Source organism: Acanthaster planci, linkage group LG01, assembly GCF_054643075.1.
Source record: "Acanthaster planci isolate LZ-2023a linkage group LG01, COTS_SCS, whole genome shotgun sequence".
Classification (NCBI taxonomy): Eukaryota; Metazoa; Echinodermata; class Asteroidea; order Valvatida; family Acanthasteridae; genus Acanthaster; species Acanthaster planci.
The window spans coordinates 29,204,963-29,230,924 of NC_141777.1; the positions used below are offsets into that span (position 1 = coordinate 29,204,963).

The 25,962-nt window shown below is 39.6% G+C and overlaps 1 protein-coding gene across 1 annotated transcript in view; it reads left to right on the top strand.

The window, feature by feature from the left end:
* The window catches only part of galnt2 (polypeptide N-acetylgalactosaminyltransferase 2), a 74,251-nt gene that overhangs the window by 24,168 nt on the left and 24,121 nt on the right, over nt 1-25,962 (top strand). The window contains exons 3-6 of the mRNA XM_022237840.2: nt 16,119-16,217; nt 20,612-20,679; nt 22,248-22,313; nt 23,115-23,236. Coding sequence (XP_022093532.2) covers nt 16,119-16,217; nt 20,612-20,679; nt 22,248-22,313; nt 23,115-23,236 — 355 coding nt within the window. The remainder of the gene's footprint in view (nt 1-16,118; nt 16,218-20,611; nt 20,680-22,247; nt 22,314-23,114; nt 23,237-25,962) is intronic.

Sequence of the window (25,962 nt, forward strand, 5' to 3'; positions counted from 1 at the left end):
TAAATGAACAGAGAACCTGTCTTTACACCAGTCCTGCATTGCATGGCACTTTAGAATAGTAACCTGTTCCTGCTAGGCATGGACATGTATATTTCTGTGCTCAGGAGAGCTTTGACTAAATTCCTTTGCTGCAGATTGAAATTTGACACAACACTGTAGAAAGTGGATTCAGCCACTACCATAGACTGTTTGTAATTTCAGGCTGTAGCCAAGTGTAATTTGGATGCGGCCATGCTCTGTGAATTTAGCTTCAGTCTCTAGTCTATATGTAATACATGTACATGTACATGCCATCCAATGAAATGTGATCCAGTTTTCATAATTGACCTGTGATCTTTTCTTACATTTGTTTTTTTAAATCAGCATGCTAGGGTAGAAAAATACCATGGTAAATACAAGTATGTGGACTTCACATGGTGTGGTGTCAATCAAACAGAGTTAGGAAATGCTGGTAAAATTGTCCCAAACTATAAAGGCATGTGATAAATGTGCTCTTTTTTTTCCCCTGTTGGGGTCATTACGGTGGACTGGTATATGTTGTCACATGTTTGAAATATTTTTCTGTTACTTCCAGAGTTATTGGGTAGATTTTTATACAAAGTCGTATGCTTGATGTGGAAACGTTGTCTAATACAATGGTTTGTTTCCACATGTGCATTTGAACCATATTTTTCCTGAATTGTCTCATAAGTTTTTGAAAAAAAAATGACTGGTACATTTCCTTTTGAAAAAAATGTTTCTTTTGATACTTGTCAAGAATTTTTTTCATTTTAGATGTGGGGGCTGGACATTAACTGAGCTTTATTCAAAATGTCACTGTTTCATGTACAGTATACACTATTCAAATTCTACAAGAATCGATACATGTATGTCTCTTTGTGTAGTGAAATTGTATGCATTGGATGTACTGCATCATAAAATGATGGAATACATGCATGCGGACAATTTTTGCATAATGTCATAAACCACATGACCCTGTGGATCATTAAAAGTGACTCGGATAATGCTGAGTATTTACAAGTCATTTGTTTCGAGAGCAGATGCATTGGTACATGTAGGTTTTGTTTCAGTTTCACCTGTTCTATTATTATTAGTATTATAATCATCAAAATTGGACTTGTGTTGTGCTGACTCCTTGACCAACCTAGCTGTTCGCAAGCACATCACATATGCAACACATCAAACATTTGTCAAAACTACACATAAAAACAAATTAAAGTACACAACGCCAAAGGCTTTCGTGAAAAGAAAAGTTTTAGTTTGGTTTTAAAAACATTAGGTGATACTTCATTACATACTTCTACTGGCAAGTTGTTCCATTCTGCAGGTGCTGCTGAAGAAAAAGAATGATCTCCTTTAGTCGACAACATCTTAGTTTTAGGATAATTTAACAAAATTCCACCAGTTGATCTAAGACTAACATTGATGGTGTTTTACAGAAACAAGATCTTTAAGATAACTAGGTGCCAAACTATGTAGACTTTTACTATGTAACACCAACAGCACAATTTTGAAGTCAATACAAAATTTGATTGGCAGCCAATGCAAGGTGCACAGAATAGGTGTCACATGTATGACAAACTCGATCTGGACTTGTTACCAGTCTAGCAGCAACATTTTGAACCTGGACAACTGACAGCCAGGTGATCAGTAAACTATTACAGTATTCCAAACGACATCTGACAAAATCATGGATAAATGCTTACTGATGCGTTTTATATTATGAAGGTGATAAAAAGCAGCAGAACAAATTTTACTAATGTGAGTAGACATAGACATATTCAGGTCAAACCGTAAACCCAAGTTTCGGGCATAATTAACTGGAGTTCCATGTATACTAGAATCACCTACAGCCAAGTAAGGGATATTAACCTTGGACAGTTGTTCTCTTGTTCCAAGAACAATAAGTCTGTCGAGATGCATCCAACTCCTTATATCCTGCATACATTTTTACATGGCTGAAACTACTTCAGTTTGATCTGCAACACTACTTGGTTAAAATGACATACAGCTGAGTGCCATCTACATAACAAAGAACGTTAGGCAGTTGAGACTGAACAATATCAAAAATTCTAGAGGAATACATGACAAATAATAGTGGTCGAAGACAAGAACTTTGAGGAACTTTAATGAAATTCATCAGACCTACCGGTACCGGTAGTTCCTTGAAACAGAACATGTTGCGTCCTATTGGTTAGATACTCAGGGGATTTGAACCAGTCAATAGCTCAGCCAGAAATACCAAATTTAGCATTCATACTGTCCAACAAAATGCCATGATCTGCTATATCAAAGCAGCACTTAAATCCAGTAAAATAAGAATTACGTGCTGAGAATCCACACTTAATAACTCATCATTTTTAACTAAATGAGAGCAGTTTCAATACTACGCATATAATTCTTCTATGCTGAGTGGAGAAGAGAGTGTAAATTATTTGTTGTCATGTAAGCATTAACTTGGTTGGATACAGCCCTTTCGATCAGTTTGGAAACCAAAGAAAGATTACTTACAGGTCGATAGTTCCCAAAAATTGCATTGTCAAGATGAGTCTTTTTTGAAATAGGAATAACTAACGACCCTTTTCCAATATGTAGGAAACACACCAGTGATCGACAGCAGCAGCGGAACAATTTCCAAAGTGGCGGGGGCAGTTGTTAGACAATCGTGCATCCGTCATTAATAGGTCGATCCATAAAGCCCCACCCAATTACCTGCAAAAAGTGGGGGGTCAGGCCCCCCCAGTCAAAAAGTGCGGGGGGGGAGGGGAGGCAGAAGACCACTGCCCCCCTCCCATTTCCGCCACCAGTGGTGATTGAAGTACATGTACATGGAGTAATGATCTTACTAATAACCGGTAGCAACTGTCCATACAGTCCACTACTAAAGATGTTGGCAATGGATCCAAAGGACACAATTTGCTGCCCGAGTCCTTAATGAACCTCTTCACCTCAGCTTCAGTGAGCGGTGAGAAGCTGTACATGATACTGTACATGATTGAAGAGAATGGACAGACCTGTCAATTGAATGAAATGTCGTTGCTTGTGCCCCTTTTTCTGAATTTAATACTTGACCATCGAGTTTATTGCAAATTTTATCGATTTTTGTCACACCGAAACTTCCCATCTAATTGTCCAACTCCAATTTATTGTCAAACGGAGGCAGGGGAGTTGAAGTGTGTTGTTTCAGCAACCTCTTAGTAATCCTGACCAGCTCTAAACTACCAGAGGGGAGATTGAGCTCTCTCGCTGGTTTAGTGTGTGAGGTGTTGCAGGAATTCAGCTCGGTGGGCAAGGAAGTACCGGTACATGTACTTGTATGTCTGAATAGTCAGGCTTTTGATAATTAGGACATGTGAATAAAGATGTGCAAACTGCCAAATGTTTACTAAACTATTGAGACTCTTGAGTATGTCAGAGAATTTCTTTACTGAGCACAGATTTTGGAATTGCATACTGTCTTGCACATGTACTGGTAGTTTCAAAGGGGTCATAGGAGTCTTTTTTCATATCCATTTTTATGAGATTCCACTTTTCCTTTCATATTTTGCAGAAAAATAAACTTGGTGGAGATAATTGTTTTGTGTGATCCAAGCAGTGAAAAAAGCAGCATGTTACCCTACATGTATTTCTGTACACAGCTTCCACCTGTCTGCAGGGACAAATCCAGAACAAAATTTTTGAGGGGCCAAACCTTTTTGGGGAGAGGGGGTAATTCTGGAGATTATTCATTCATGTACATGTACTTTTATGGTCTCTCTGATTGGCGATTACAATTGGTTTTTTTTTTTGCATGCTTCATTTGGGGGCTTTGCCTCGTTGATTGGTCAACAAATAATAGAATCAGTAATATTTTTAACATGATGTCTTATATTCCTTGCCCCAAAATAGATGCATTATGTACCATATGGCACATGCTACACACAGTACCCTGCATATCTCTGGTTGTAATCCCTAATTATCAAATGTTACGTGCAAAAAAATTCAAAATGGATGTCAACGATACTGGTACTTCGCCATTACTGCAGCAAAGTATCGGGTGTTTGACAGACAGCGATAAGGACAAGACACCCAGGGCCTGTTTACTTGCAGGAGATGCACTTCAACCTTGTCAGGGAAGCCAGCCTAAGTGTAACGTTACCTCTGCAGGGGCTTGTCTAGTGGATAGTCAGTGTGTTGCATTACGTGGTCTGTCTTGCCTCTTTCATTAGCAACACATATTTGCTGTTGATGTGGTTCACTTAATTTGGCGATTGATTTAAAAGAGAAATAGAATTAACATGTCAACATTCCTTGTTTCATGTAGCATTCAAGACAACAAACCCTTATGGAGGGGTTGTAAATTTCAATGTACATGTAGGCCTTCTCACAAAATGAGAACAATGTAATGGAACTGATCAATCAAGAGTTGAAGACCTACAGATACTTGTGTATACCTTCAAAATTGGTGTACTTTCATGTACATATAATGCATTATTTTATTTGTACAGGTCTCCTTGATGGCAGTCACACAAGGTACATGTACCTACTTGTACTTGTACCGGTACATGTACCTGTAAAGTACAGTCAAAGTATACTAGTGTTCCAAATTGTCCTGTGTGTTTGTTTGCTGTCCTCTGGTGTATACTTCATTGGTGACGTATTAAAAACACCACCTGGTACCATCACAAACTGGCAAGTAAACTGTCCACAACCAAGTTAAACTTTCAGTTATTACTGATTCGGTAACTACCGGTATCACATATCCAACAGTACATGTAACTTGAATATCAAAGTTTTAGACAAACATGTAACAGTTGTTGGCTGCTGTGATGTGGGATGATGTTTTGAACACCCAAGGGACGCATAGCGCCCGAGGCAAATGCGCGCCCTGGCATACATGTATCCCACACCACAGTAATCAACAATTGTTTTGTCATACCTCTGTCTTGAGGAAATTATTCAAAGAAACAAGCTCTGAATTTCAGGCGTTCAGAAGATATGATAGGCCTAAGGTCAAATTGTATAATTAACATAACAAACGTAAATGATATCGTCTGCACTGTGCCGTCACTTTCTTTAATTGCATAAACTCTAATGTGAAAGGAGTGTGGGTACCAGTAAGTGCAAGTTCACATGTCATGTACATGTAGTCTGGTTAGCAGTCCCTACATTACCTTATAATATGCTGCGGGGACGGGAACAAGTGTGTTATACGAGCACGACCAATGATCAAATTCCCTGGTAGCCTACATGTATGCACAACATGTATCATGGTTACCACGCAAAACTGACTTACTGAGCAGAAAGGGTTGCTCTCAAACTTCCCAAAGCTCTTCTGTCTTGCACGATTGCACGTGTATGCATGGGCTACCGGCAGAATGAGATGTCTCAGGGTGAGTGTGACAGGTGGATACTGTATATCGCCCTGTCATATGATCAATTCTGACCCAATGAGCAGACAGTATCCAAGACAGAGGTACTGGTATGACAATTGCAATTGTTTATGTACATGTATACCAAATGCATTTTGATATTGTTCATATCTGAATTCACCTGTTTCATAAAATTCATGCACCATTAATCTTTCTGAAATGAAAATGCCAAGCTAGTTTGTGTTTTTTTTATATTGTTGTATAAATGTATCAATAAAGAAAAATAAGTACTGCATTCACTAAGCATGCTCAGAGGAATAGCAGTTTGTACATTTGTAATAAATTAATTATGCTCAATACCACGAAACTGTGTTTGGATTGCAACTGCAAAGCTATGCAATTGTTTTTACTGGTAGTGAAGCACAAAGAAGTTACCTTTTTTAAAACTTTGGTTATTCACTTCAAGCATCATACATGTATGTGCTGCAATGATCTGCCCTAATATGCTAATTGCATATATACATACCTGTACCATCTGTAAAGTCACGGTAATTATGTACTCATAGCCTACAGTGTAGTACTTGGAAATTAGACGATGATGAGAAATAAATGAGGCATACCTAATAATCAGAGCTGTAAACTCCTGAAAGTACAGGGATATTGTTGCCTTTTCCTTTTTTGCAAGCATTCAGCTTTATTGCAACACCCTCCCCCGTACCTTTAGCGATGCAAGCTCCAGTAAGTGTTTGTTTTTCTTTTTTGTGTGAGGCTGTTTTGTTTGTAGAGCATTGTATTTTGAGTAGCTGGTACTATTTTTATTATCATTAAAGCAGCAAGTACCTGCAGTTAGAATCCTGGAAGGGTTTAGGCTGTTATGTGGATCTGCCAATTCTTGTAGTACATAAACATGTACATGTGTTGGTTATTTTGGGGTTTTTTTAGCATGCATACATGTATGTACCGTGGGTACATAGTTTCTGGGGGAAATGAGATATTACCTTGAGTGACAAGTTTGAAGGCAGCAATCCCCCTCCCTAGGGTATGGGGAGTGGCTGTACCCGTGGTCATGGACCTACAGGCACCTTTCCCTGCATGTACACAGTGCTCACCTCTCCATTTGACCACACTCCCTCCACACCCCTGTCCCATTTTCTTGGTATTGGAAAATAAACATATTTCCAGTTTCTGATGAAATTTGGATTAAATTAGAGAAATTAGCACCCACAGTTTAAATCTACAAGAAAGTCCTCAATTTCAAGCACAGCAGTGGGAATATTTCACAGCCATCCCAGATACATGTACATGTACTGCAGAAAAAAATGTTTATCACTACGAAGTCGGAACAGTAGTCATGTTGTAGAAAGACTGCTCCAAAGTGTACATGTACAGTACATGTATGCCTATGCACATGTACATGTGTGCAGTGTTTTGCATGTCTAGTTTGACATAGGTGGAAAATCAAAGTACAAATACATGTAAATTTAGTGTGTATGAGCATGTATGTACATGTTCCTTGCTCTATGATGTAGATATATTGTGCTGTACACGAGGGAGTAGTAATTGGATCCGGTATCTGAACATGGAAGCAAACAGGGCTAGCACTCAACACCCCCCCCATGGTGGACCAAGTGCAGTACCAGTAGATTGTTTTCTTGAATCTGACTTTGTTTGGCTCAACTTTAGTGTGAAATGTATACTTCTGTAAGTGGTTGCCCCAAGAAGTGAAATTTTCTTTTATAGTTTGCTTTATGTGCTGCTATGGTTATTGGCATAGACCATGGATGTACAAAGTATGGGAGGGAGGGATCCAGGATTATTTTGCTCACGGGATTCGGAAAGCTTTTTTTTTGGGGGGGGGTTACTATCGATACCTGTAGTTGTAAAGCCAGTTAATCTCTGTAACTGTACACGTGAAATCAGACCGCTACATGTACATGGTTGATGCTTTTAGGGGGATGGTCTTCCAACCTTTAGACATACAGTAAACCCCTAGATAAAAAAGGCAATGAGCAGGGTTGGAAGTTTACTCCAGTACTCCTCTGGATCTGCGTCTGATGTACTAATTGGCATCAATGTGCTTTTTCTAAAATCTCCACAGACAGCCACAATTTGCTTTTGATCAATTGCAAAAGGCATTCTATCTGGAGAGTTTTCATTTCCAATCAGTTTCCCTTATATAACCTCAACGAACAACTCAGAAAGGAGGCCTTAAATGATATTACAGCCATATGTACGAAAACTACTGCAACCTGAAACGGTCTTTAATTGATAGCATTTAATGGAAGCAGACCCAAATCCCTTTGGGTTTTCATAGTCATCCAGTGGAATCTAACAGAATGCAATGAATGCTTGTGTTTGCCAATCTCCTCTAAAGAATTCAACAGCATTCACCTAATGGTTGAATTTAGATGACACCTTGACTGCAATTTTATACTGTTCTTACACTGTAGTTGGTCGTCTCTCAACACCCCTGCTGAATCAAACCGTGCCTGACACATGTACATGGGTTCTAGCCATTTAAACTACATTGGTTTGTTCTCAGCTTACATGTGGGTGACCACAGTTCAGAAATTGCCCGTTGTTGGATTTTGTTGGATTGGAGGTAAACTGTAAACCTTAGCATTAAGGAGAAAATGCAGTATTTGTTGTACCAGAGTACTAGAATATATTTAGGACTAGCTGTCCCATGAATGTTTCAAGTGTAAAGAATTAGCCATCATTTTTCCCGCACAGCGTCCAAGGATTCACAAAGATTTTGAAAAAAAAAAATTCTGAGGGAGTCATGTGCTAGGCAAAGATATACATAAACTTGCAGGTTAACTTGGAGTGATAAAAGGAGACAAATGACCTGCTGACCAGAGGTCTTACTACAGGTACCTGGCCAAGTCAAACCCCTTCCTCATCAAAGTTTCATTGCTCCGTGCCCCCCCATCCATCTTTGTCGTGTACATGTGCATGTATTATTCATGCTGGCAGGGAAAGGGCGGTGTAAACCAGTACACCTTCACAGTTTGTCTTTCAAGGGGCTGACCAGAATTTTGCAGTCTCCTGGTATGAGTGAGGATGATGGAAGCAGGTCATACTCGTGCTTGGTGTGATGGTTTCAGTGGACGTCCTCATACATGTACATGTGTAATTTACCGGTATGTAATGGGCATTTTGGCGACTTATACAGTGTATAAATACGAAAATATCTTTATTGTTGCACAATCTCTATGCACTGGTACACCTCAGCAAAGACGGTTGAGATTATGGGAGATATTAGAATGTGATAGCCACTGGGCATGCTCACTGAACATAATACATACATATGTACGTGTACATATAGTGCTCATTTGAGGATGCTGCATAGGTTTGTGCATCTGAATGAAAGTTGGTTGTGCTGGTACTTTGCCTCAAGTACAGGTGCAAAGCCGTACACGCACACAAACTGTGTTTCACATACATTGGCTCTTGGCAAGTAAGCCTTATGAAGCCATATCCGCTATGCTTTAGAAAGGGAAGCATGATGGTACAATAACACTATGCGGTGAATTTCCAGTTTTCACTAGATAGGAACACGTACATGTAAATTTTAGTACCGATAGTGGACTGACTTGGCCACAGAAAAGTTGAAATCACTGAATGCCACACGCATGTGAATATTACATTGGCCTCGTACACAGTCTGAGATGTCAAAAAAAATGAAGTACTTTGCAAGAAGGCAACGAGCATGCTATGCACTTTTACCCTTTGAAGATATATGAAATGTACGTGTATGTACCAAAAAGAACCACATTTGCTAGCAGTTTTCTAGGAACTTTAGTTTGAAAAACAGTAGTGAAATACCCACAACAAGACTTGCTGTATCAGTACAGCTCAGCTGTAATTGCAGTGTATTCCAAACTTGGTTACATGTGTGGGGAAAGAGCTATGAATGTACCAGGTACTATTTCAATAACATGCACTGTACATCAGATACCCAGCCTTGGCATTGTACCATACATTGAAGAGCAAATTGAGAGCCAGCCAGGCATGTTGTTACATCACAGATGAGTCATTATAAATATCCTCGGTGCTCAGTCCCATCACGTCTGAACTCGGCTCCAGGGGTGGGGGGAGCCTTCACACTTTTTCTCCCAGCATCCTGATTCAACCCCCCCCTCCCATTCTTCCACGTACATGTACATGCACTATTGCCGCAGATTCCCTGGCTTCCAACCCTCAGGATGAAATGGGGGGCGATAATGGGGTTTGATCGTCAAAGCGTGACAGCGCTCAAGGGCAGGCCAACAACGTGCCATAACTCTCTTAGATTGCAGGTGGTGACAAAATGAGTGTACAGGGCGTATTGGGTTTCATGGCATGTAATTTCTGTAAATAATTCCAGCATTTTGCAGAGGTCTTTGTATCCCTTGTCTAAAAAAAAAATTTAAAAGAAACATTTTGGGGAGTTCCACTCATTGTAACTGGCTCTAAATTATTTCCTCACTTTCATAACTTAAGCACTTTCTTCCACACCATAGCTTTCCTGTTGGACTGCATGATAGTGGTAGTTAATCAGAGGACTTGAACATTTTACTTCTTTACTGTTGCAACAAAGGAGTAATACCAGTTGTGAAGTAAAAAATTAATTAATTAATTAATTAATTAATTAATTAAAAAATTAATTACTTGTTTATGACTCAAAAGCACCCCCATGCTACTATAACTGTTTTCTTAAGCCTGAAGAAACCTGTAGGTAGAGGACAGGAATAAATGCTCAGTTTAAGAAATGGGAAGAAAACCCAGGTCATATATTTTGGGAATTTTATCCATTGGAATCAGTTACCTTTCAGTAACAAAAACCGAATTCACATCTTCCTGGTTGGCATTCAAACTTGGGTCACTGATGTGGAAGGCAAGGAAGGAACCATTGTGCTAATCCCCCCTCAACTTACAGTGCTTATGAGTTGGTTAACCCCCCAAATAAACAGTATTTATACACATGTACATGTCATGTATGCATGTTTAAATTCATGATACTGCACAAAACCTCAACAGCTATAGTTATACATTTATGCATACATCTGTATTCTAATGGGTCCAAAACTATCAAAATGTGACAATATACTGGTACATTGGCAGTGTTGTTGTACCATGCTGCATGTATTTCACGAAACCGTGTGAGATCGTAAGGAAATTATGCATAATTTGTTATGACATTGGAAGCATGGACTAGTCATGCTCTGAAGATCTTGTTTATTTTTCCCCACAGAAACCTTGATTTCAAAATAAACTGCCCTAACATTTGAGATTTACAAAAGTATGCCAGTTCCACTTGTACGTGTAATTGAATTTGTGCCAGGAATATGTGCACTGAAAATTGTAATATGTGAAAAGGATATACATTGATTTTCCAGTTGACATAAGTACAAATTTGATAGTAGTTGAATTAGAAAAATAGCAGTACGTGTATGGCCTTGCTCTCTGCTTAAAGCATTGTCTGATATCGAATTCTGACTGTGTGAAAACATATTGCGGTATTTTTTTTTTCGGTGTGTTTCTTCCCATCAATTTACTACCATGCACTGAGGCAGTGTCTATTCTAGCCAGAGAGCTCTATCGGGATATCGCTCTCTGGCTGAATTAAAACGATGCCTTCACCCATAACCGAGCCTCATGAGAGCTTGAGAGTCGTCAGTGATATTGCGGCACAAAATTGTTCCCTCTGGCATTTGCTGCGGGAGAAACAAGCCTCAAACAGAAGAGGCGTGCAGCAGCATGCAGCCAGCACATACATGTACATGTACGCAGGTCGTCAGTGTTGGGTGTGTTTAATCCAGGTGGAGTGACTTTGGGTGGCGTTTGGGGAAATTAGCTTGAAGAATGCTGAAACCTAGCTGAAATTGTCAGCGTAAATATGCCATGTGGTGAATTTGTGGTGGTTTCTCAACGGGCTCATTTATTTTGGTATGAGTGGTTGTTTTATACATTTACTTGTTTACATGTGCAAGGTACCAGTACATATATTTTGCATCTGGGTTGTAGCGTGTAGTCTTGCAGTATTTTTAGTATCTGCTACAAATGTTAATAATGAACATCTTTCATCTCCCTGCTTGTGAAAATTTAACGTCTTTGTGACAAATGTACATATATGTCGTTTCGTCATGAAATTGGTGTTTGAACATAAAATATCAGTGGCAAAAAATTTATCATTTTAAGTGGCAAAATTATCATGTTGAGAAAAAACACACAAACAAAAAACTGTAAAAAGTTCTTTCAAAATCATGTGCAGAGATTTTTGCCAATTGTGATGGCTTAAAATGTGTTCTTTCCCTCGGAAGGTTTAGTGGAAAATATGTGATCTTGGGCACACACATAAAATATTTTTTCTTTTTCTCAAAAGGATTATAAAAAATTTGAGTGAGATTATTCCATTTTCCCAATTTACGTCCTTAATCATGACATAGGTAAACAATGAAACAGTCTTCGAAAAAAGAGAATTTTCCCATTCTACGACAGACTTTTTTGCATCGTTTAGCTATGGTACATCAGTTTTTTATACACTTCCTTCCCGGAGTCTCTCATTTCCTGGGGTCTCGAATCACAATGGCCCACGAAAAGGTAGCAGGATCTAGGGTCGATTACTGCTGTCATAGGGTAACTGTGTACATGTAGACATTGCCAGTCAAATATCAGGCGGCATTTTTCCCTTGAGGCACTGCGGAGGCTTGGAACGAAAAGTAATTTGAAGACGGAAATCTTTTTTAACCATCTCGGGAAGAAATATTCATTGAATTTCTAATTAAGCCAGTGTTTGAATTCTGATCGGAAAGCCCCAGTCATCTGATCAGCTTGTCATATGGGCTGTTAAAGCAAAAGGCACCAGGAACGTTGCTTGGCATACATGTAAATGTATAATCCAGTGGATAACGCAGGGGTGGAATAAGCAGTGTCTGCTTATTTCTATGATATCCATGATCCACCTACTCGGATAAGTTTTGAAAGCTAATGCTGTAAACTGCTTTCTCTAAGACAGTGGGATTCTTCTTCTTGGGGTTCACTGACCTGTGTGACAGAGTTCCCAAACATGGAGAATCTGATTACGTCCCATTTAAACTGGGGTATTACAGAGGACCATTAAGATGTACATACATGTATATGTACGTGTAGCTTGTGTATTATACATGTAATATATGTAGATCCAGGAATTTACTTACGTGTACTGTACTATGAAAATATTGTAACTACTCCAACCCGCCCAAGAAACTAGGTGTATGCCATGGAATTTTCATTGATTTGGCTGAAGGCTACCTGTGATTTTAATCTTACATTTTAGAAAAAAAGGTGAAATGTTCTTGCTTGTGGTCTTTCAACCTTGACTGCTGCCCCACACTACCCTCAGAAAATAACACCTCCAGTAAATTTTCATCTTCAAATTCCTGTAGAATTTAATTTTACCAAGTTAAAAAAAAAAGGTGTCTCTAAGTTTCGAGCTTGGGTCATGTCATTTGGTGATATGAGTTTCCTAATAGGAAGTCTTTTGGGCTTCTTTCTCACAACTGAATAATCATTGGGTTGCATTTCCAATAATTCTTGAAGTTCAGTTTCAGAATGCATTATGAATAACATACACTACATGCACATCATTCCATTCGTCCGCCGTAAGTTTTTCTTCCCATGCGTAGGAAGCTGTTAATATTTGCAGAGTTGTTATGATTAAACCACAGTTGACAAAAGTGTGGACCTGCAGAGCACCATCCTGTACAAAGAGAGAAGAAAGAAAAACTTTGCTGTCCCACGTCCCTAAGCGTGGTAGGAATTTGGCAACTTTTAGAGGCGTGTAACTCTTGTCAAAACTTATGCAAACCTATAGTACCAAGTTGGACACTTACACACAAAAGTTGATGAATTTTAATCACCCACTCTTCATCAGGATATCAGGTATGGAAGTTGGTCACAGAGGAGGATGTAAGCATCGAGCAGAATTAAATTCAAAAGAGTGTGGTGCATTGAGTATTTCACCCACACAGATAATATGTTTGGAATGATTGACAGAGAAAAGTTGAAAGGAGTGAAGTTTTATCTGTGAGGAGAACCACCGGTCATCTCATCCCTTGTGGAAGTTGTTTTGATTCTGTAGGGAATATGGGGGTGTTGAGACTAAAAGCTAAACCAGAATTAAAGATTCATACAAGGATTTGCATCAGCTGAGGGGCCTTTTGTCAGTGGACATGTAGGATATTGCCACTATCAGAGACGGTGGATGCATTGTGAGTTTGTGAAAGCAGCCACTTGTGAACCTGCATCTCAAGGGAGATGGGAACAAATGAGAGATCTTTCTCAGGCCATAACATTAGCCAAAGCTGTCTTCTATGAAAGTTTGCCATGATTGCCTCTTCTTAGGAGTTGAAGTGCTGCAGATGAGATGAAGCCCATTGTCAACAGCACTGTAGCTGTTAGTACTCAGTTGGTGTACTGAAAAGGAAACATCTTCAGTTTTCTTGTCATCAACTTTAAAAGAATCTCTGCCATTTCCTGAAACTACGGTTACTTACATTCGCCTTCACTCTTCTCTTTAAATTTTGAGGAAATTTTGCTTCCAGTCCACCTCCACATGAGATGGCAATGATAGAGCTGTGGTCAGGTCCATCACAAGTTCCCCTCAGTTCAAATGCAAGTCAACCAGTCTAATGTCTAATGACAATTGGCATCAAATAAACCATAACCAAGCCATTCCTTTCCCTCCATTCATTCCTTCTTTATGAGTTACTTGTGACATGGCTTATGATTGAATAGTTTTCAGATTCATTGATGTGGGCCTTGTTTTTGAGAACTACATGCACAATAAATAGGCCCCCTCTGGAATAGCATTTTTAATTTCAGTTTTACAAGTTGCACTGGTGTAAAGATAACTTGTAAATCTTGGTCCCTTGTCTAGTCTCATCCAGACACCAGTATCTACATGTAGTCTCATCCATATACCGGTACTGTCGCAATTCCCAAAGCCAAGTCCAAAATATATTCGACCGGTTCCTTTTTAGCACTGCTTTGCTCTGGAATTCTGTTTCTTTACTTGGTTATCCAGAGACCTAACCTTACAATATAGACACATACATGTATATGCATCCTTCACATTGAACATGACATACCACCTTTTTCTCTTTTCTTGCCATCTTTTCCTGTAGCCCGTACCTTGAACGATCACTGAGAAACAAAGAGTAATAGTGTGACTGTAACTTTAAGGTACCGGTGATATTAGGCTTATTTTGTCATACCTCGTACCAGTACATGCTCCAGGTTGTTGGTCACCGTGCCATTTCTTACAGGTATTTCAGCATTTTGTGCCATCTTTTTAAAAATTGACTTCTGCCCTTGAGTCTGAACTTCCCGTTGTCACGCTGGGCAGGCTTAATTCTAATATTTGATGATTTCACAAGCAGGTACAGTACCCCGGTAGTTTGTGGCCCTCATTGCCAAGAAATTGGGCTTGGGCAGTGCCTTGGGCCTGACCAAGTCCCATGGTGGGCTCAGTCAAGCTAAACTGAATGCACTGACTAATATTTTCTTCCAGTGTTTTATTGCCAACAGAATGCTTGGAGGCAGTGTTTTTGAGGCAATAACCTCTGGGGAGCTGGCCGTAATGCATAGAGTTGTCAGCTGAAACAAGAAAGTGAAATCCTCCTTTGTTACTTTGCATATAGATAGTTGTTATTGCTGTAGGGATGTGTTTCTACATTAAGTGCTGCTCCTAGTACATGTCATCTTGTGCTTTGATGCATTCTGTCTCATGCATGTACATGTACATGTATGCCCCTCATGTTTGCCTGGCTACTATGTAATATAGCAATTGATGAAAGATGAATCTTAATCTGTCTGCTGTATTGGATTGTGACACAAAGTGATATGGGGAAGTAGTACAATTTAACATGGTTCAAGTCTGTTCACAGTACATGTGTATATGTATCTTGTGCAGGTTCAGTTTGTTTTAGATTTTATTTTGTTCGCTATTTTGTTTTCTGTGGGTTTTTGTTTTTTGTTTTGTCTTGTTTGTTTTCATACAAAAATAGCATGAATTAAGATAATGTATTTTTGACTGGATGTGGAATAATTAAATGCAAATAGCCTGTTATTCATAAAGGTAGCCAAATGCAGTGACTCATAGTTGAAACCGTCTAAATTGACATCTTTGTTCCATTGATTGGTACAGCAGAAATGCAGTATGTTAGCCATGTGTGTACATCTGTAGATGTACCAACCGGGGTCACACACTGGTACAAATACGTGTGAAGTCAACTTTAAGGATGTTCATCTCGGTAATACTTGTTCTAACCAGTGGTGTCACTTGTTCTAGCCGCAGTATTGACTGGAAATGGCTAAAGAAAAGCTTTTGTTTTGCAATTTTGTTACTGGAAGTTTATTTGAAATCATTCAATGTTTTGAATCAGTCTAGAAGGCGTTTCACTGGGTTCATCTCCAGAACTGGCTGAAGGAATTTCATTTTCATAATGACGTTGCTATTCTTCCGTAAACCAGTTCAGTACAATGGATGCACCAAATGAAGTCTGTTGGTGTGTGCTTGACATTGGCATAGCGGTACATGTACATGAATGCTGGCACTGAGCACGCTCCAGCTGGCATTATGTACATCAATGTAAGGCGCTTTGTATTGGAATGACTTTGCCTTCGTGAAATTCTGAATTGATTCATTCAATTTTGAATGGTAGAGATGCATTTCATGTAACCCCCCCCCCCGATGTTCTCATTTTTCAACCAGTAATTACTTTTTGTTTGTTTTCAACACAGATGCAGAAACATTGACTGGCACCATGTACTACCAGCCACAACCGTTATAATTACATACCATAATGAAGCTAGGTCAACATTACTACGAACAGTTGTCAGGTAAGAGTTGAGTGAAAGTAATACATATCGGGGCCGACGGTTAGTCTTGGTTCAAGCCATTCTGCTGTATCATCTGTCAAGTCATTGACTCTCAGGGCTTCCATGAACCGCTGTCACCAGAAACCACCATCACCTGTAAGGATACATAGGTGACAATCATCCTATTATGGCATACATGTACATGTATGTCATACCAGACTAAAAGAGTGCTTCATATTGAAAGCAACCACCAACATCCAGATGTTAGTGTGGTTTGGATTTTGTAAATATCGATTTGATCAGTGTTGTTCTTCCTGTCCAGAACCTTGTCCAGGAAGGAAGACTGTAAGATAAGACCTTGTTATGTTCTAGAAATTGTCAGCTTACGGTCAGGTTACAGGTATGGTCTAGTAACACTTCGGAATGGGTTCAGATACCTTCACACAATCCCCTCGCCACCTCAAAGCCCATTTTACCTGAACCTACATTGTGGTTATAATCACAAAGTCACTGTGTACATACTTGTATGTGTGTGCGTATGTGCTGTTTGTGTTTATGTAGAAAGATGATGCTTCCTCCAAAGGCTTAATGGTATGAATGTTGCATCAAAGCTTCTTTACTTCCTGTTTTTTTTTTCTGGTAAATCTATTCCTCTGAACAAAACGAACAAAGTGAGACACTTGGGGTTATTCTTTCACAAATATTCTAGTGGAATACCTCATCTTGTTTCGTTGTTCTTTTGATGTCGCGTTAGGTCATTTTCCCTGTACATTTAACCACTTGACGCTGGATGACGTGTGCACACGTAATTTTCCTTATTTGCGTCACGGAGGACATGTACACTTGTTAAAGAATTCTTTCTTCATTTCCGCTGTTGACATATTAACGCGTTGTGCTTGGTTGGGTCAAAGTGCAGTGGCAAGGTTGAAGAATCTACAGGTAAATAAACCTGCCCCCAGCAGCTTTTTGGGTAAGAAAATCCGACGTTAACTGGTTAAGAGGTTTGTTGTGCAAAACATGATCCTGGAAAAAAGCGTATTGAAGACGGTTGCATATAAGGTTTGCTCAATGACAGGGTATTGTGTAGTAAACTAACAATGGATTGCCAACAAATGAGTAACGACTTCAACATTCTGGTAACTCTTTGGTGTTGAAGTAGGGATAATCACGAAATGTTCTGCCTAAGATCTCATCACTGTCTTGCTCATGAATACGAACAATTGCATCAGCATACAAAAGTGCTGTAACTTTCTGAAGGAAATTAAACAAGAACATTCAAGTCTTGCATTAGATGTTGTTTAAGTATTATATCTATTCTCTATAAGCTACATGTACAGGTAATATGGTGCCAGTATTCTCCTTCTAAAGACGAACAGAGCATACTGTTCAGAACGTCGAGTGTCCACCGGTTCTTCTCAGAACCACACACTCATAAAGAGATGTTTTCTTGTACATTGTGCAACCGCAAGCCTATCTAATGTAGCCAATATTCTTATTCTTTGCTTTTCCAAAATTTTGGAAAATTTGAAGTAGGATAATGATCCATCTCACCAGCTCAGGGGCATTATGAGGTTAATACAGTGTACATGTAAGTAGGCACACGGGTATAAGAATGTACCCCTGCATCATGAACAGTACCCCCTAGTGCAAAATGTCATCAATTCCGCCCCGTCCTTCTACATGTTCATGAATTTCATATTTCCCAGGCAGAGCAATTTCAGCATTTTGGTCGTCCTCCATCCCTCTCCATCACTTCCATGTACCAGATTGGAGACATCACTGCGCTAGGGGATCCAGATCAGAAGATAAGGAGGTTGGATCGAAGCGGAAGGGGGGGGAACCCTCCAAATTAAATGTAACAAAAGACATTACCGGTACATGCATAACAAATCAAACAGCATGGAAAATTGGCTCACAGAGAAATATTCCGGCAAGAAATTTCCACCTGAGAAAATTTGGCAAAACTTGAACAGGGAGAGCATTTTGGGTACATTTTACATGTACATGTACTTATGCATGAACCATATAGGCACTGCGCCCATACATACATGTACATGTATTGTACATACACGTGTACACCCATGTAAAGACACTCTTTTTCCACCAGGAGTCCTAGGGAATGCACACTTTAGTTAATTTATTGTTTTCTGTGTCCACCGTGTAGATTGCACATTAAACTATACATTTATTGTATGCATAATATTAAAAATGGATAGATTGGCGGGCATTGTCACGTACATGTAATAGGATTTTGCTGTATGCCTTCAGAAGAACTTGCACACATGCATGATCTTGATACCCCCCACAGGGGAGGTGACTGGTAGGGCTTGAGTTGACATCATGCGCTCCTGGGAGAGTTACCCAGCCTGCAAGTATGTCTCACACACCCCCTTTGTTGACTCATGTTGACTGTACCCTGACAGATTATTATGCCTGTCACCTGTCTTGTGTTGATTTCCACCTGTCTGAAGTAACATACTGCAGCCTGAGCAATTTCCGAAGAACAACATAGATGACCTCTTTTTTCAGTGACCAACAATGCAAGTTGTACTCCGTTATCTCATGGGGCTGTTTTGTGTAGGTATTGCCGCTGACACTGAGTATAGTAAATGTACTCAAAATGATATTCTTGTATTCCCGCTGTCTGTTCCTCTGTAGATAGAAGTCGATGTGGCAGCCCGTGTAGTTCAGGTCACTGTTTTCATTCCAAGCAAAGCAGAATGTACAGATATATTCTTTTAGGATGTACAATAACAGCAAAGAGGATACGGGCGAATCACAATGCAATGGGCTACCAAGAGGTTGTCATGGAGAGGCCTTTTCCAGTGTTTTATGGGATAAATAGTCGACAAAGTCTTATTCGGTAACTGCACTGTGCGCAGAAAACTTTAATTTTTTCCGAATGTTTGTTTATCTTTGTTGAAAATTTGTAATTGCTTACTGCTCCACTAAAAACGGCCTATTCAAACCAATTGTTTTTTAATTGGATTTAATTGGAAAGAATTGGGTTCAATTGGCAATCAATTGATGCTCAATTGGGTTCAGTTGTAGTTGTACACGTAGTCAAAATGATGGTTTTGTGTGGTGCAGGGAACCTCAATCAAATATCCCTAAATTACATACGAACTACGCTTAATTGTGGCAGCGTGTCGACCGTGAACCTAAAAAGTGGCCTGTCTGTGCCAAACTCTTGGTGGCGTGCTCTATTGTGAATCGCCTGTATTGCCTTGGTTTCTGTTCGAATAGAGAAAGGATGTGGTCCCACACAGTGGAGGGAAAAGGCTCCTTTCAGGATGTGAGTTGAGCCTGGCTGCAACCAGACCTGGATTCCAGCATTTTAGTTTAGTCTTCAGACTGGCCAAGTCTTGACCCACCACATCAATGGTTGAGGTCACTCTTACAAAGGCTGCCAACGTTCAGTCTTTGTTCATATACTAGTATGTTGTATACTTTGGGAAATGGTTCACAAATATTGACCCTATTTGTTTGAGTGAAACCAAACTTACCTCAGATGTGAGTGGTTTCAGTGAGATGTGAGTAACCAATCGTGTAAACACGAAGCACGGTTAGAATTTAAAATTCTATGTCCAAAAGTACTTATATAGAATCAGTACAAATGAGTCTTTGAAATTTGTTTTGTGTATTTTGTGTGTGGGTGTTGTACTGTTTATTTCAATAATAGTTTTGTTACTTACCCATTAATCTTGGGGGTTTAGTTGCACCAGTGGTACAGTGCATTAGGAAACCTGTCTGATGATGGAACTTCCATTGATTGCCAAAGCAAACAAAACCAAGGAGGATGACATTTAGAAAATGTCAGAAAGCTAACCCTCGCGGTATCTCCATGGCACGCAAGCATGAGCGCCCTTTGATTCATCATTACACTGTCACTTAAAAAAAGATGACATGTCCATTCCCACCAGGATTGTCTTTCTGCAGATATCCTGCATTGACCCAAACCATTCTTGCAGTCATATGTACCGTAACAAACACCGCCCACATGGGGATTAACTTTAAATTAAAACGTTGATGGCTTTCTGAGTAAAACAGCTATAGTCATATTGTTTTTGTTTTGTTTTTTTCAGAATTGACTTTCATATATTCCTCCCCAGCATATTTCTAAACTGTTGTGCATGTATATCAATAAATATGTAACTGGTTTATAAATGAAGACTTACGTGTGGCTGTATTTATGGTTAATGAGAATCTCACAGTTTCTGTTTTGGGTGATTGGCATAATAAAAAGTTCCATGTTGCATGTTTATACATGAGTGCAGAGTGTTCATGCCTTTAATTTTCTCCTAGAAGAAGTTTTCATCATCAGTTATGTGTATGCAGATGTTAGCAAACGAGTACTAGAGTTGATTTAACGGGAATCCCATAACATTTGTTTCATGGTGTTCTTTTTGTTTCAGTGTTCTCAGAAAAAGCCCTCCGGAACTGATAGACGAAATTATTTTAGTTGATGATTACAGCGATGATCGTAAGTAGATGTTGTCTCATAGGAATGTTTAGGGTTGTAATAGCCACGTTGTGTACTTATCGTACGTTATTTCAAGGAATGAGTCAGTGGTTGTTATTGTGAATCTTGTGGTCGTTTGTGGTTGGATGTGGTTAATGTAGAATTATAGTTTCTCTTTGAGCCAAGGATAAGAACGAAATAGGAATGGAACATCCAGTAAACTGTGTAACTCTACACTTTATATGTACATCTATGCCGTCCTTTCCTTATTAATGTGAGTTCAGATATCTTGAAGCATCACATGTACTAATGACTGATATTTCTGTGATAAAAAAGGGTGAAGCTTTTTCAGCTGGGAAATATTTGGGAAATTTTACAGTTAGAATTTGTATTAAATTGTCCTCTACACATTGTGGTCATGTAGATTAACAAAGTTTGAGCATTTGCTTTTAATTGGTTTATGCTGTTAATAATTTTATCTGCATCTTAAAGCATCTTGAAATATCTATACAAGCCCTTTTTATTGTCACAAAAATGAACATGCATCAAATCGAAGGAATATTCAAGATGAAAAATGATGTACAGTGTAGCATTTCATAATTGCACATTTCCCCTCCAGATATAAGAACAGAGGTACTCAAGCATGAGGGCTTGAACGGGTGTGTTTACCTTGCATGAACAGGGGATAGGCACAAGATATTTGACTTTGCTGGGGGCACATCACCAAGTGTTATTTTTTCAGGGCAATATTAAGCCCCTCGCCCCTATGCCTGGGTACACTGCTAAGGTCCCCACGGTGCTCACCCTGTGTTTTCGATACACCCGCCTTACACAAACACTTGATTGGTTGACTGTCACACAGTTCCATCACTCATCCCAGACAGATATTAATTACTAGCCCACGGCAACAACTGCAGACAGGGGCACAGTCCAAGCATACGTGTGCGCGTGTACTTTGCTAGGCGTTTGTCACTAAGCTTGGGTGATTGATCTACCATTTTGCGTGTCTACAAGATTTTCTTTTTTTTCTTTTTTTTACCAATGGGAAAATGTAAAGCTATAAGGAGTTTACCAAAGAGTTGGTATGTATTGTCAAAGATGAAGTTCCACAGAAACTGGCTGTATCTTGTTCTTGTATCTATCTGTTGAGTGACTTGAATTTCAGGTTTTGGGTCGGAATACCAATTACATATGACATTACATAGAATCTGCCTATGTGGAGAATGAGATTTTTGTTGGAATGAGCCAATTTGGTATTCCAACAGTGCATGCCCAGCACGCAGGTATTCAGATCAGCTACTCGCACACGTGATAGTCTGTCCTATCAGGGCAGCTATACACTGGCTCATGTGAACGCTTAGTTCCTGAAAGACCTCGGATTTATGAAATACTGAACGGGCTCATTGTCTGTCAAGTAAAAACGAGAAAGGAGGAATCATTTCTGTGTACTCAACAATTCAGATGTGCACAGTCATTGGCAACGTTTATTCAACAGTAGCATATTCAAACATTTATGCTAAACAAGCACATTGCCAACTTGTCATGTGTTGATTTACATGTGATCTTTTTCCTTGTCTCTTCTCTTTCAGCACAAGACGGGCAACTTTTATTGGGGATTGAAAAAGTAAGGCTGATCAGAAATGAAAGGAGGGAAGGTAATTACAATTTTGTCATGATTAATTACTTTTTTAGACCAGATGATTTTGACACGTTTGCTGGGAACTCACAATCAATTCAGAATCAACACTTTGGAGTAAAGCAACAATTTTCAGCAGAATTTTAAGGGATGGATGTGTGCAAAAGGGAACGCTGATGCATAATTGTGATGTCAGGTCAAATATTCACGCTGTGGCTTTGTAAAAGTTGAACTTCGCATTTCAACTTCAGCAAATTTTGTCCCAGATGTTTCTGATGTCAAATTCGCTTTACTTTTGCATTTACCTATAGTACGAACTAGTGCTTCAAAACCACCTAATTGACGAAGAGCTGCTAAGTTTAAGATATTTATGAGTAAATATTTGTGTGAACAAAAATCTGCTGGGAACCAGTCACAAATAACACAGATTGCACATGCATTTTGGCTGATAACCTGAAAAACTTGTCAGTGCTCAGCATATCCATGAAACAAACTTCCCCTGGTATTGTTCTTTTGCATATTTTTGAGATCTTTTGGGTTGTAATGTAATGAGCAGACCCATTACATTTATTGATTTTGTTTTTGAGATTTTTCTTTTGTCCCATTTCCGACTCTTAATTGTATTAAAAACTGTGTGTACATGTACACAAATACATACACATTAGTGTTGATTTTACTGAATATTATTGTGTGCCATGAATCTCAAGATCTGAAACAGAATTCAGGTTTTTACTGCCCACAGTACTTTTTCTGGCTATATGTTACTTAAAATTTCTGCGCTAAAATTTGACAATGCCTTTGACTTTTTGATTTTCACTAGGCTTGATTCGATCCAGAATAAAAGGTGCTGATGCAGCCTCCAGCATGGTGTTAACCTTTCTGGACAGTCACTGTGAATGCAATGAGAATTGGCTGCAGCCCCTGCTGAAGAGAATACAAGAGGTTCGTAGACATTTTGATTGAAGTGAGTGTTTATGAATTTGCTTGACCAAGCTCCCCAGAGGTTCTTTTTGGAAGATTGGGAAAGTATTCTTCAGAGTTCAAAAAATTCCCCTAAAGGTTCTCTGTTCCAAGCTCTTAAAAATTGGCTGGGATTGTAGTTACTATAAAGCTGGGGTGTTCTACTTTCAGTAGACATTGTAGCATTGCTTGATTTTCTTCACTGTTCAAAGTTCAATCTGTCTTGTGCTGATGAGAAGTTGCGTGCAGAAGTCGCTATGCTAGATAAGAATTATTATATGTTTCTGGTAATGACACCAAGGATTCCTCAAAAGCGCCTAAGGCACTGTAGCTCGCAAGCCTGAAGAAACCTGTAGAGAGGAGACAGTGAGAAGCAGTGACAGTTTTAGAGGTGGGAGGGAAACCCCAGAGGAATATTCTTGGTAAAACCCACGGAATCAGGTAGGGACTGAAAACCCAATCCACATGTGGACCGGGCCGGGATTCGAACCCGGGCCGCAGAGGTGGTAGGCGAGGAAAGAACCACTATGCCAACCTGAGAATGGTAATTGTCAAGGTTGATTGTGGGGGAGCTGATGTTGGAGATGGAGAAAGTTTACATTGAGGTTAAGGCTGGGGACGGTTGAAGCTGAAGTTGGTGGGGTTTAGGCTGAAGTTGAGGGTGGGGGCAGTTGAGGCTGGAGTTTAGGGTGGGGGTGGTTGAGGCTTAAGTTTAGGGTGGGGTGGTTGAGGCTGAAGATGAGATTGGGGGTTGGTTGAGGCTGAAGTTCAGGGTGGGGTGGTTGAGGCTGAAGATGAGGGTGGCGGTGGTTTAGGCTGAAGTTTAGGGTAGGGATAGTAGAGATTGAGGATGGGGTAGTCAAAGTTATGGGTAGGGATGGTTAAGGCTAAAGTTGAGAGGAAGGGCAGTTGAGGGTGGGGGCAGTTGAGATTTCAGATATGGTTGTTATTATTGAGAGTGGGTGTTTTCAAAGTTCAGGATGGGGTCGTCAAGATTGAGGTTGGGATGTAGTTGATGTGAGGGGTAGGGTTTTGAGAATGAGTGGGGGGATAGATGAGGGTATAGAGTCAATGTGAATGAAAATGAATTCTTTGGAAATGAAGTTGGGGAAAAGAGTCAAAGGCAAGGGTGGTACATGTACCTCTAGTCATTGAGGTTGAGGATGGAAATAGATTAGGTTTAGGGTAGGTTTAGGTTTGAATTCACATCAAAGGCTCAGAATTCAGGACGAGAGTGGAATGGGGGAGGTTAAGGCACTGGCGAGAGAAGGGGGAGGCAGGGAAACAACTGGCTCTCCCCCACCTTTCGACTTGGGGGTAATCCCCCCGCCCCCACTTAGGGCAAGTCTTCTAATGGCTGATGCCTGGTGGTCTCACAAATGCCCCCCCCCTGAAAATCATTCTGGTGCTGGTTGCTTAAGGTCAGTAAACTGGCAGAAAGCCCATGCCTCCTATCCCATAATAATCCTTCATGGATTTCTAGATTAAGGAACAAAATTCTAACCCTGCAGGCACATTTAAGGAATTATGCTTCTCAAACAGGGGTAGATCATTTTGAAGGACAAACTTTAAGTTAAAGGACAATTGAGATTGAATGATACAAAGTTGGACTTTTTGTAAGTGTGGGAAATGAATCCAAAGAACAAATTTGTTAACTCTAGCTTTGTCAAGAAACGCAAATCAATGTATGCACTAAGAGAATAAGAATGCTTATTCTCTGGTGCAGTTGTTACTCAAACAGCAAATCCAATACAATGATTTGCTACTTTTATTTAGTATGCCGGAGAGGTTTTGTTGATTTTTCCTCAGTTTTGAACTTAGTTTCATTTTCAGTACTTTGTTCTCTATCTCAGTCACACAAAGTCGCTCTGGCTGAATCTGGGACAGTTTATGCCAACAAAACCCCTGTGGTTTACTTGGTTCTCCTTGTTGTTTGGCTGTTTCATTATTGTTAACAAGGACAGGTTACTGTTGACATTAAGGTAATTACTTGTTTTTGAGGTTTCTCTTTTCATTTGTTTAAAAGCAAATGGACTCTGTAATTTGTAGAGCCAGTTGCATTTCACTTGCATCACTTATGAATTTGGATCAAAGTTTCTATTGACATTAAAGCCACTATTTGTAATTTCAAATTTTGACCTGTGATCCAGTTGTGAGTTGTTCAAAGTCATTCAGCACTCCTATCCACGGATTACAGTTCATGAAAGTCTGTATTTAAGAGATTGACCAGGACTAAAAATTACATTCCACCAGAAATCCTGGTATACGCTTCTTGTTTAATGAGGCTAGCTTTCCTGCCATATCAATCTCTTTGTTTGTGCATGTGAACTGGATATATTTGCATGTGCCTGCATTCATTTACATTGGATAAATAACCATCACTGGGTCCTTTTATTGCCTTTCTGTGAAGAGAAGGACTTTCTCACATAACGTGTGTTCTGATGTTAGGGAAAGAACTTGGAGGCTTTCCAAAACCCACCGCGTCCTTGTCAGGAAGGAGGGGTTGTTTATACACGTAGCTAAAGTATGCATTAAAAATTCACATGTGCTCTAGAGGCTAGTCTAATGTACCATGAAATTACCAAAAAAGCAATGTACATGTAGATGATTAATTACTCTTTCACAGGGACCCCGGGGGCTTTCGAGGAGCTTGAAAATCAACATCCAACTTGGAAGTTAATTATCACTTCTTTTTTTTTTGAGTTGTT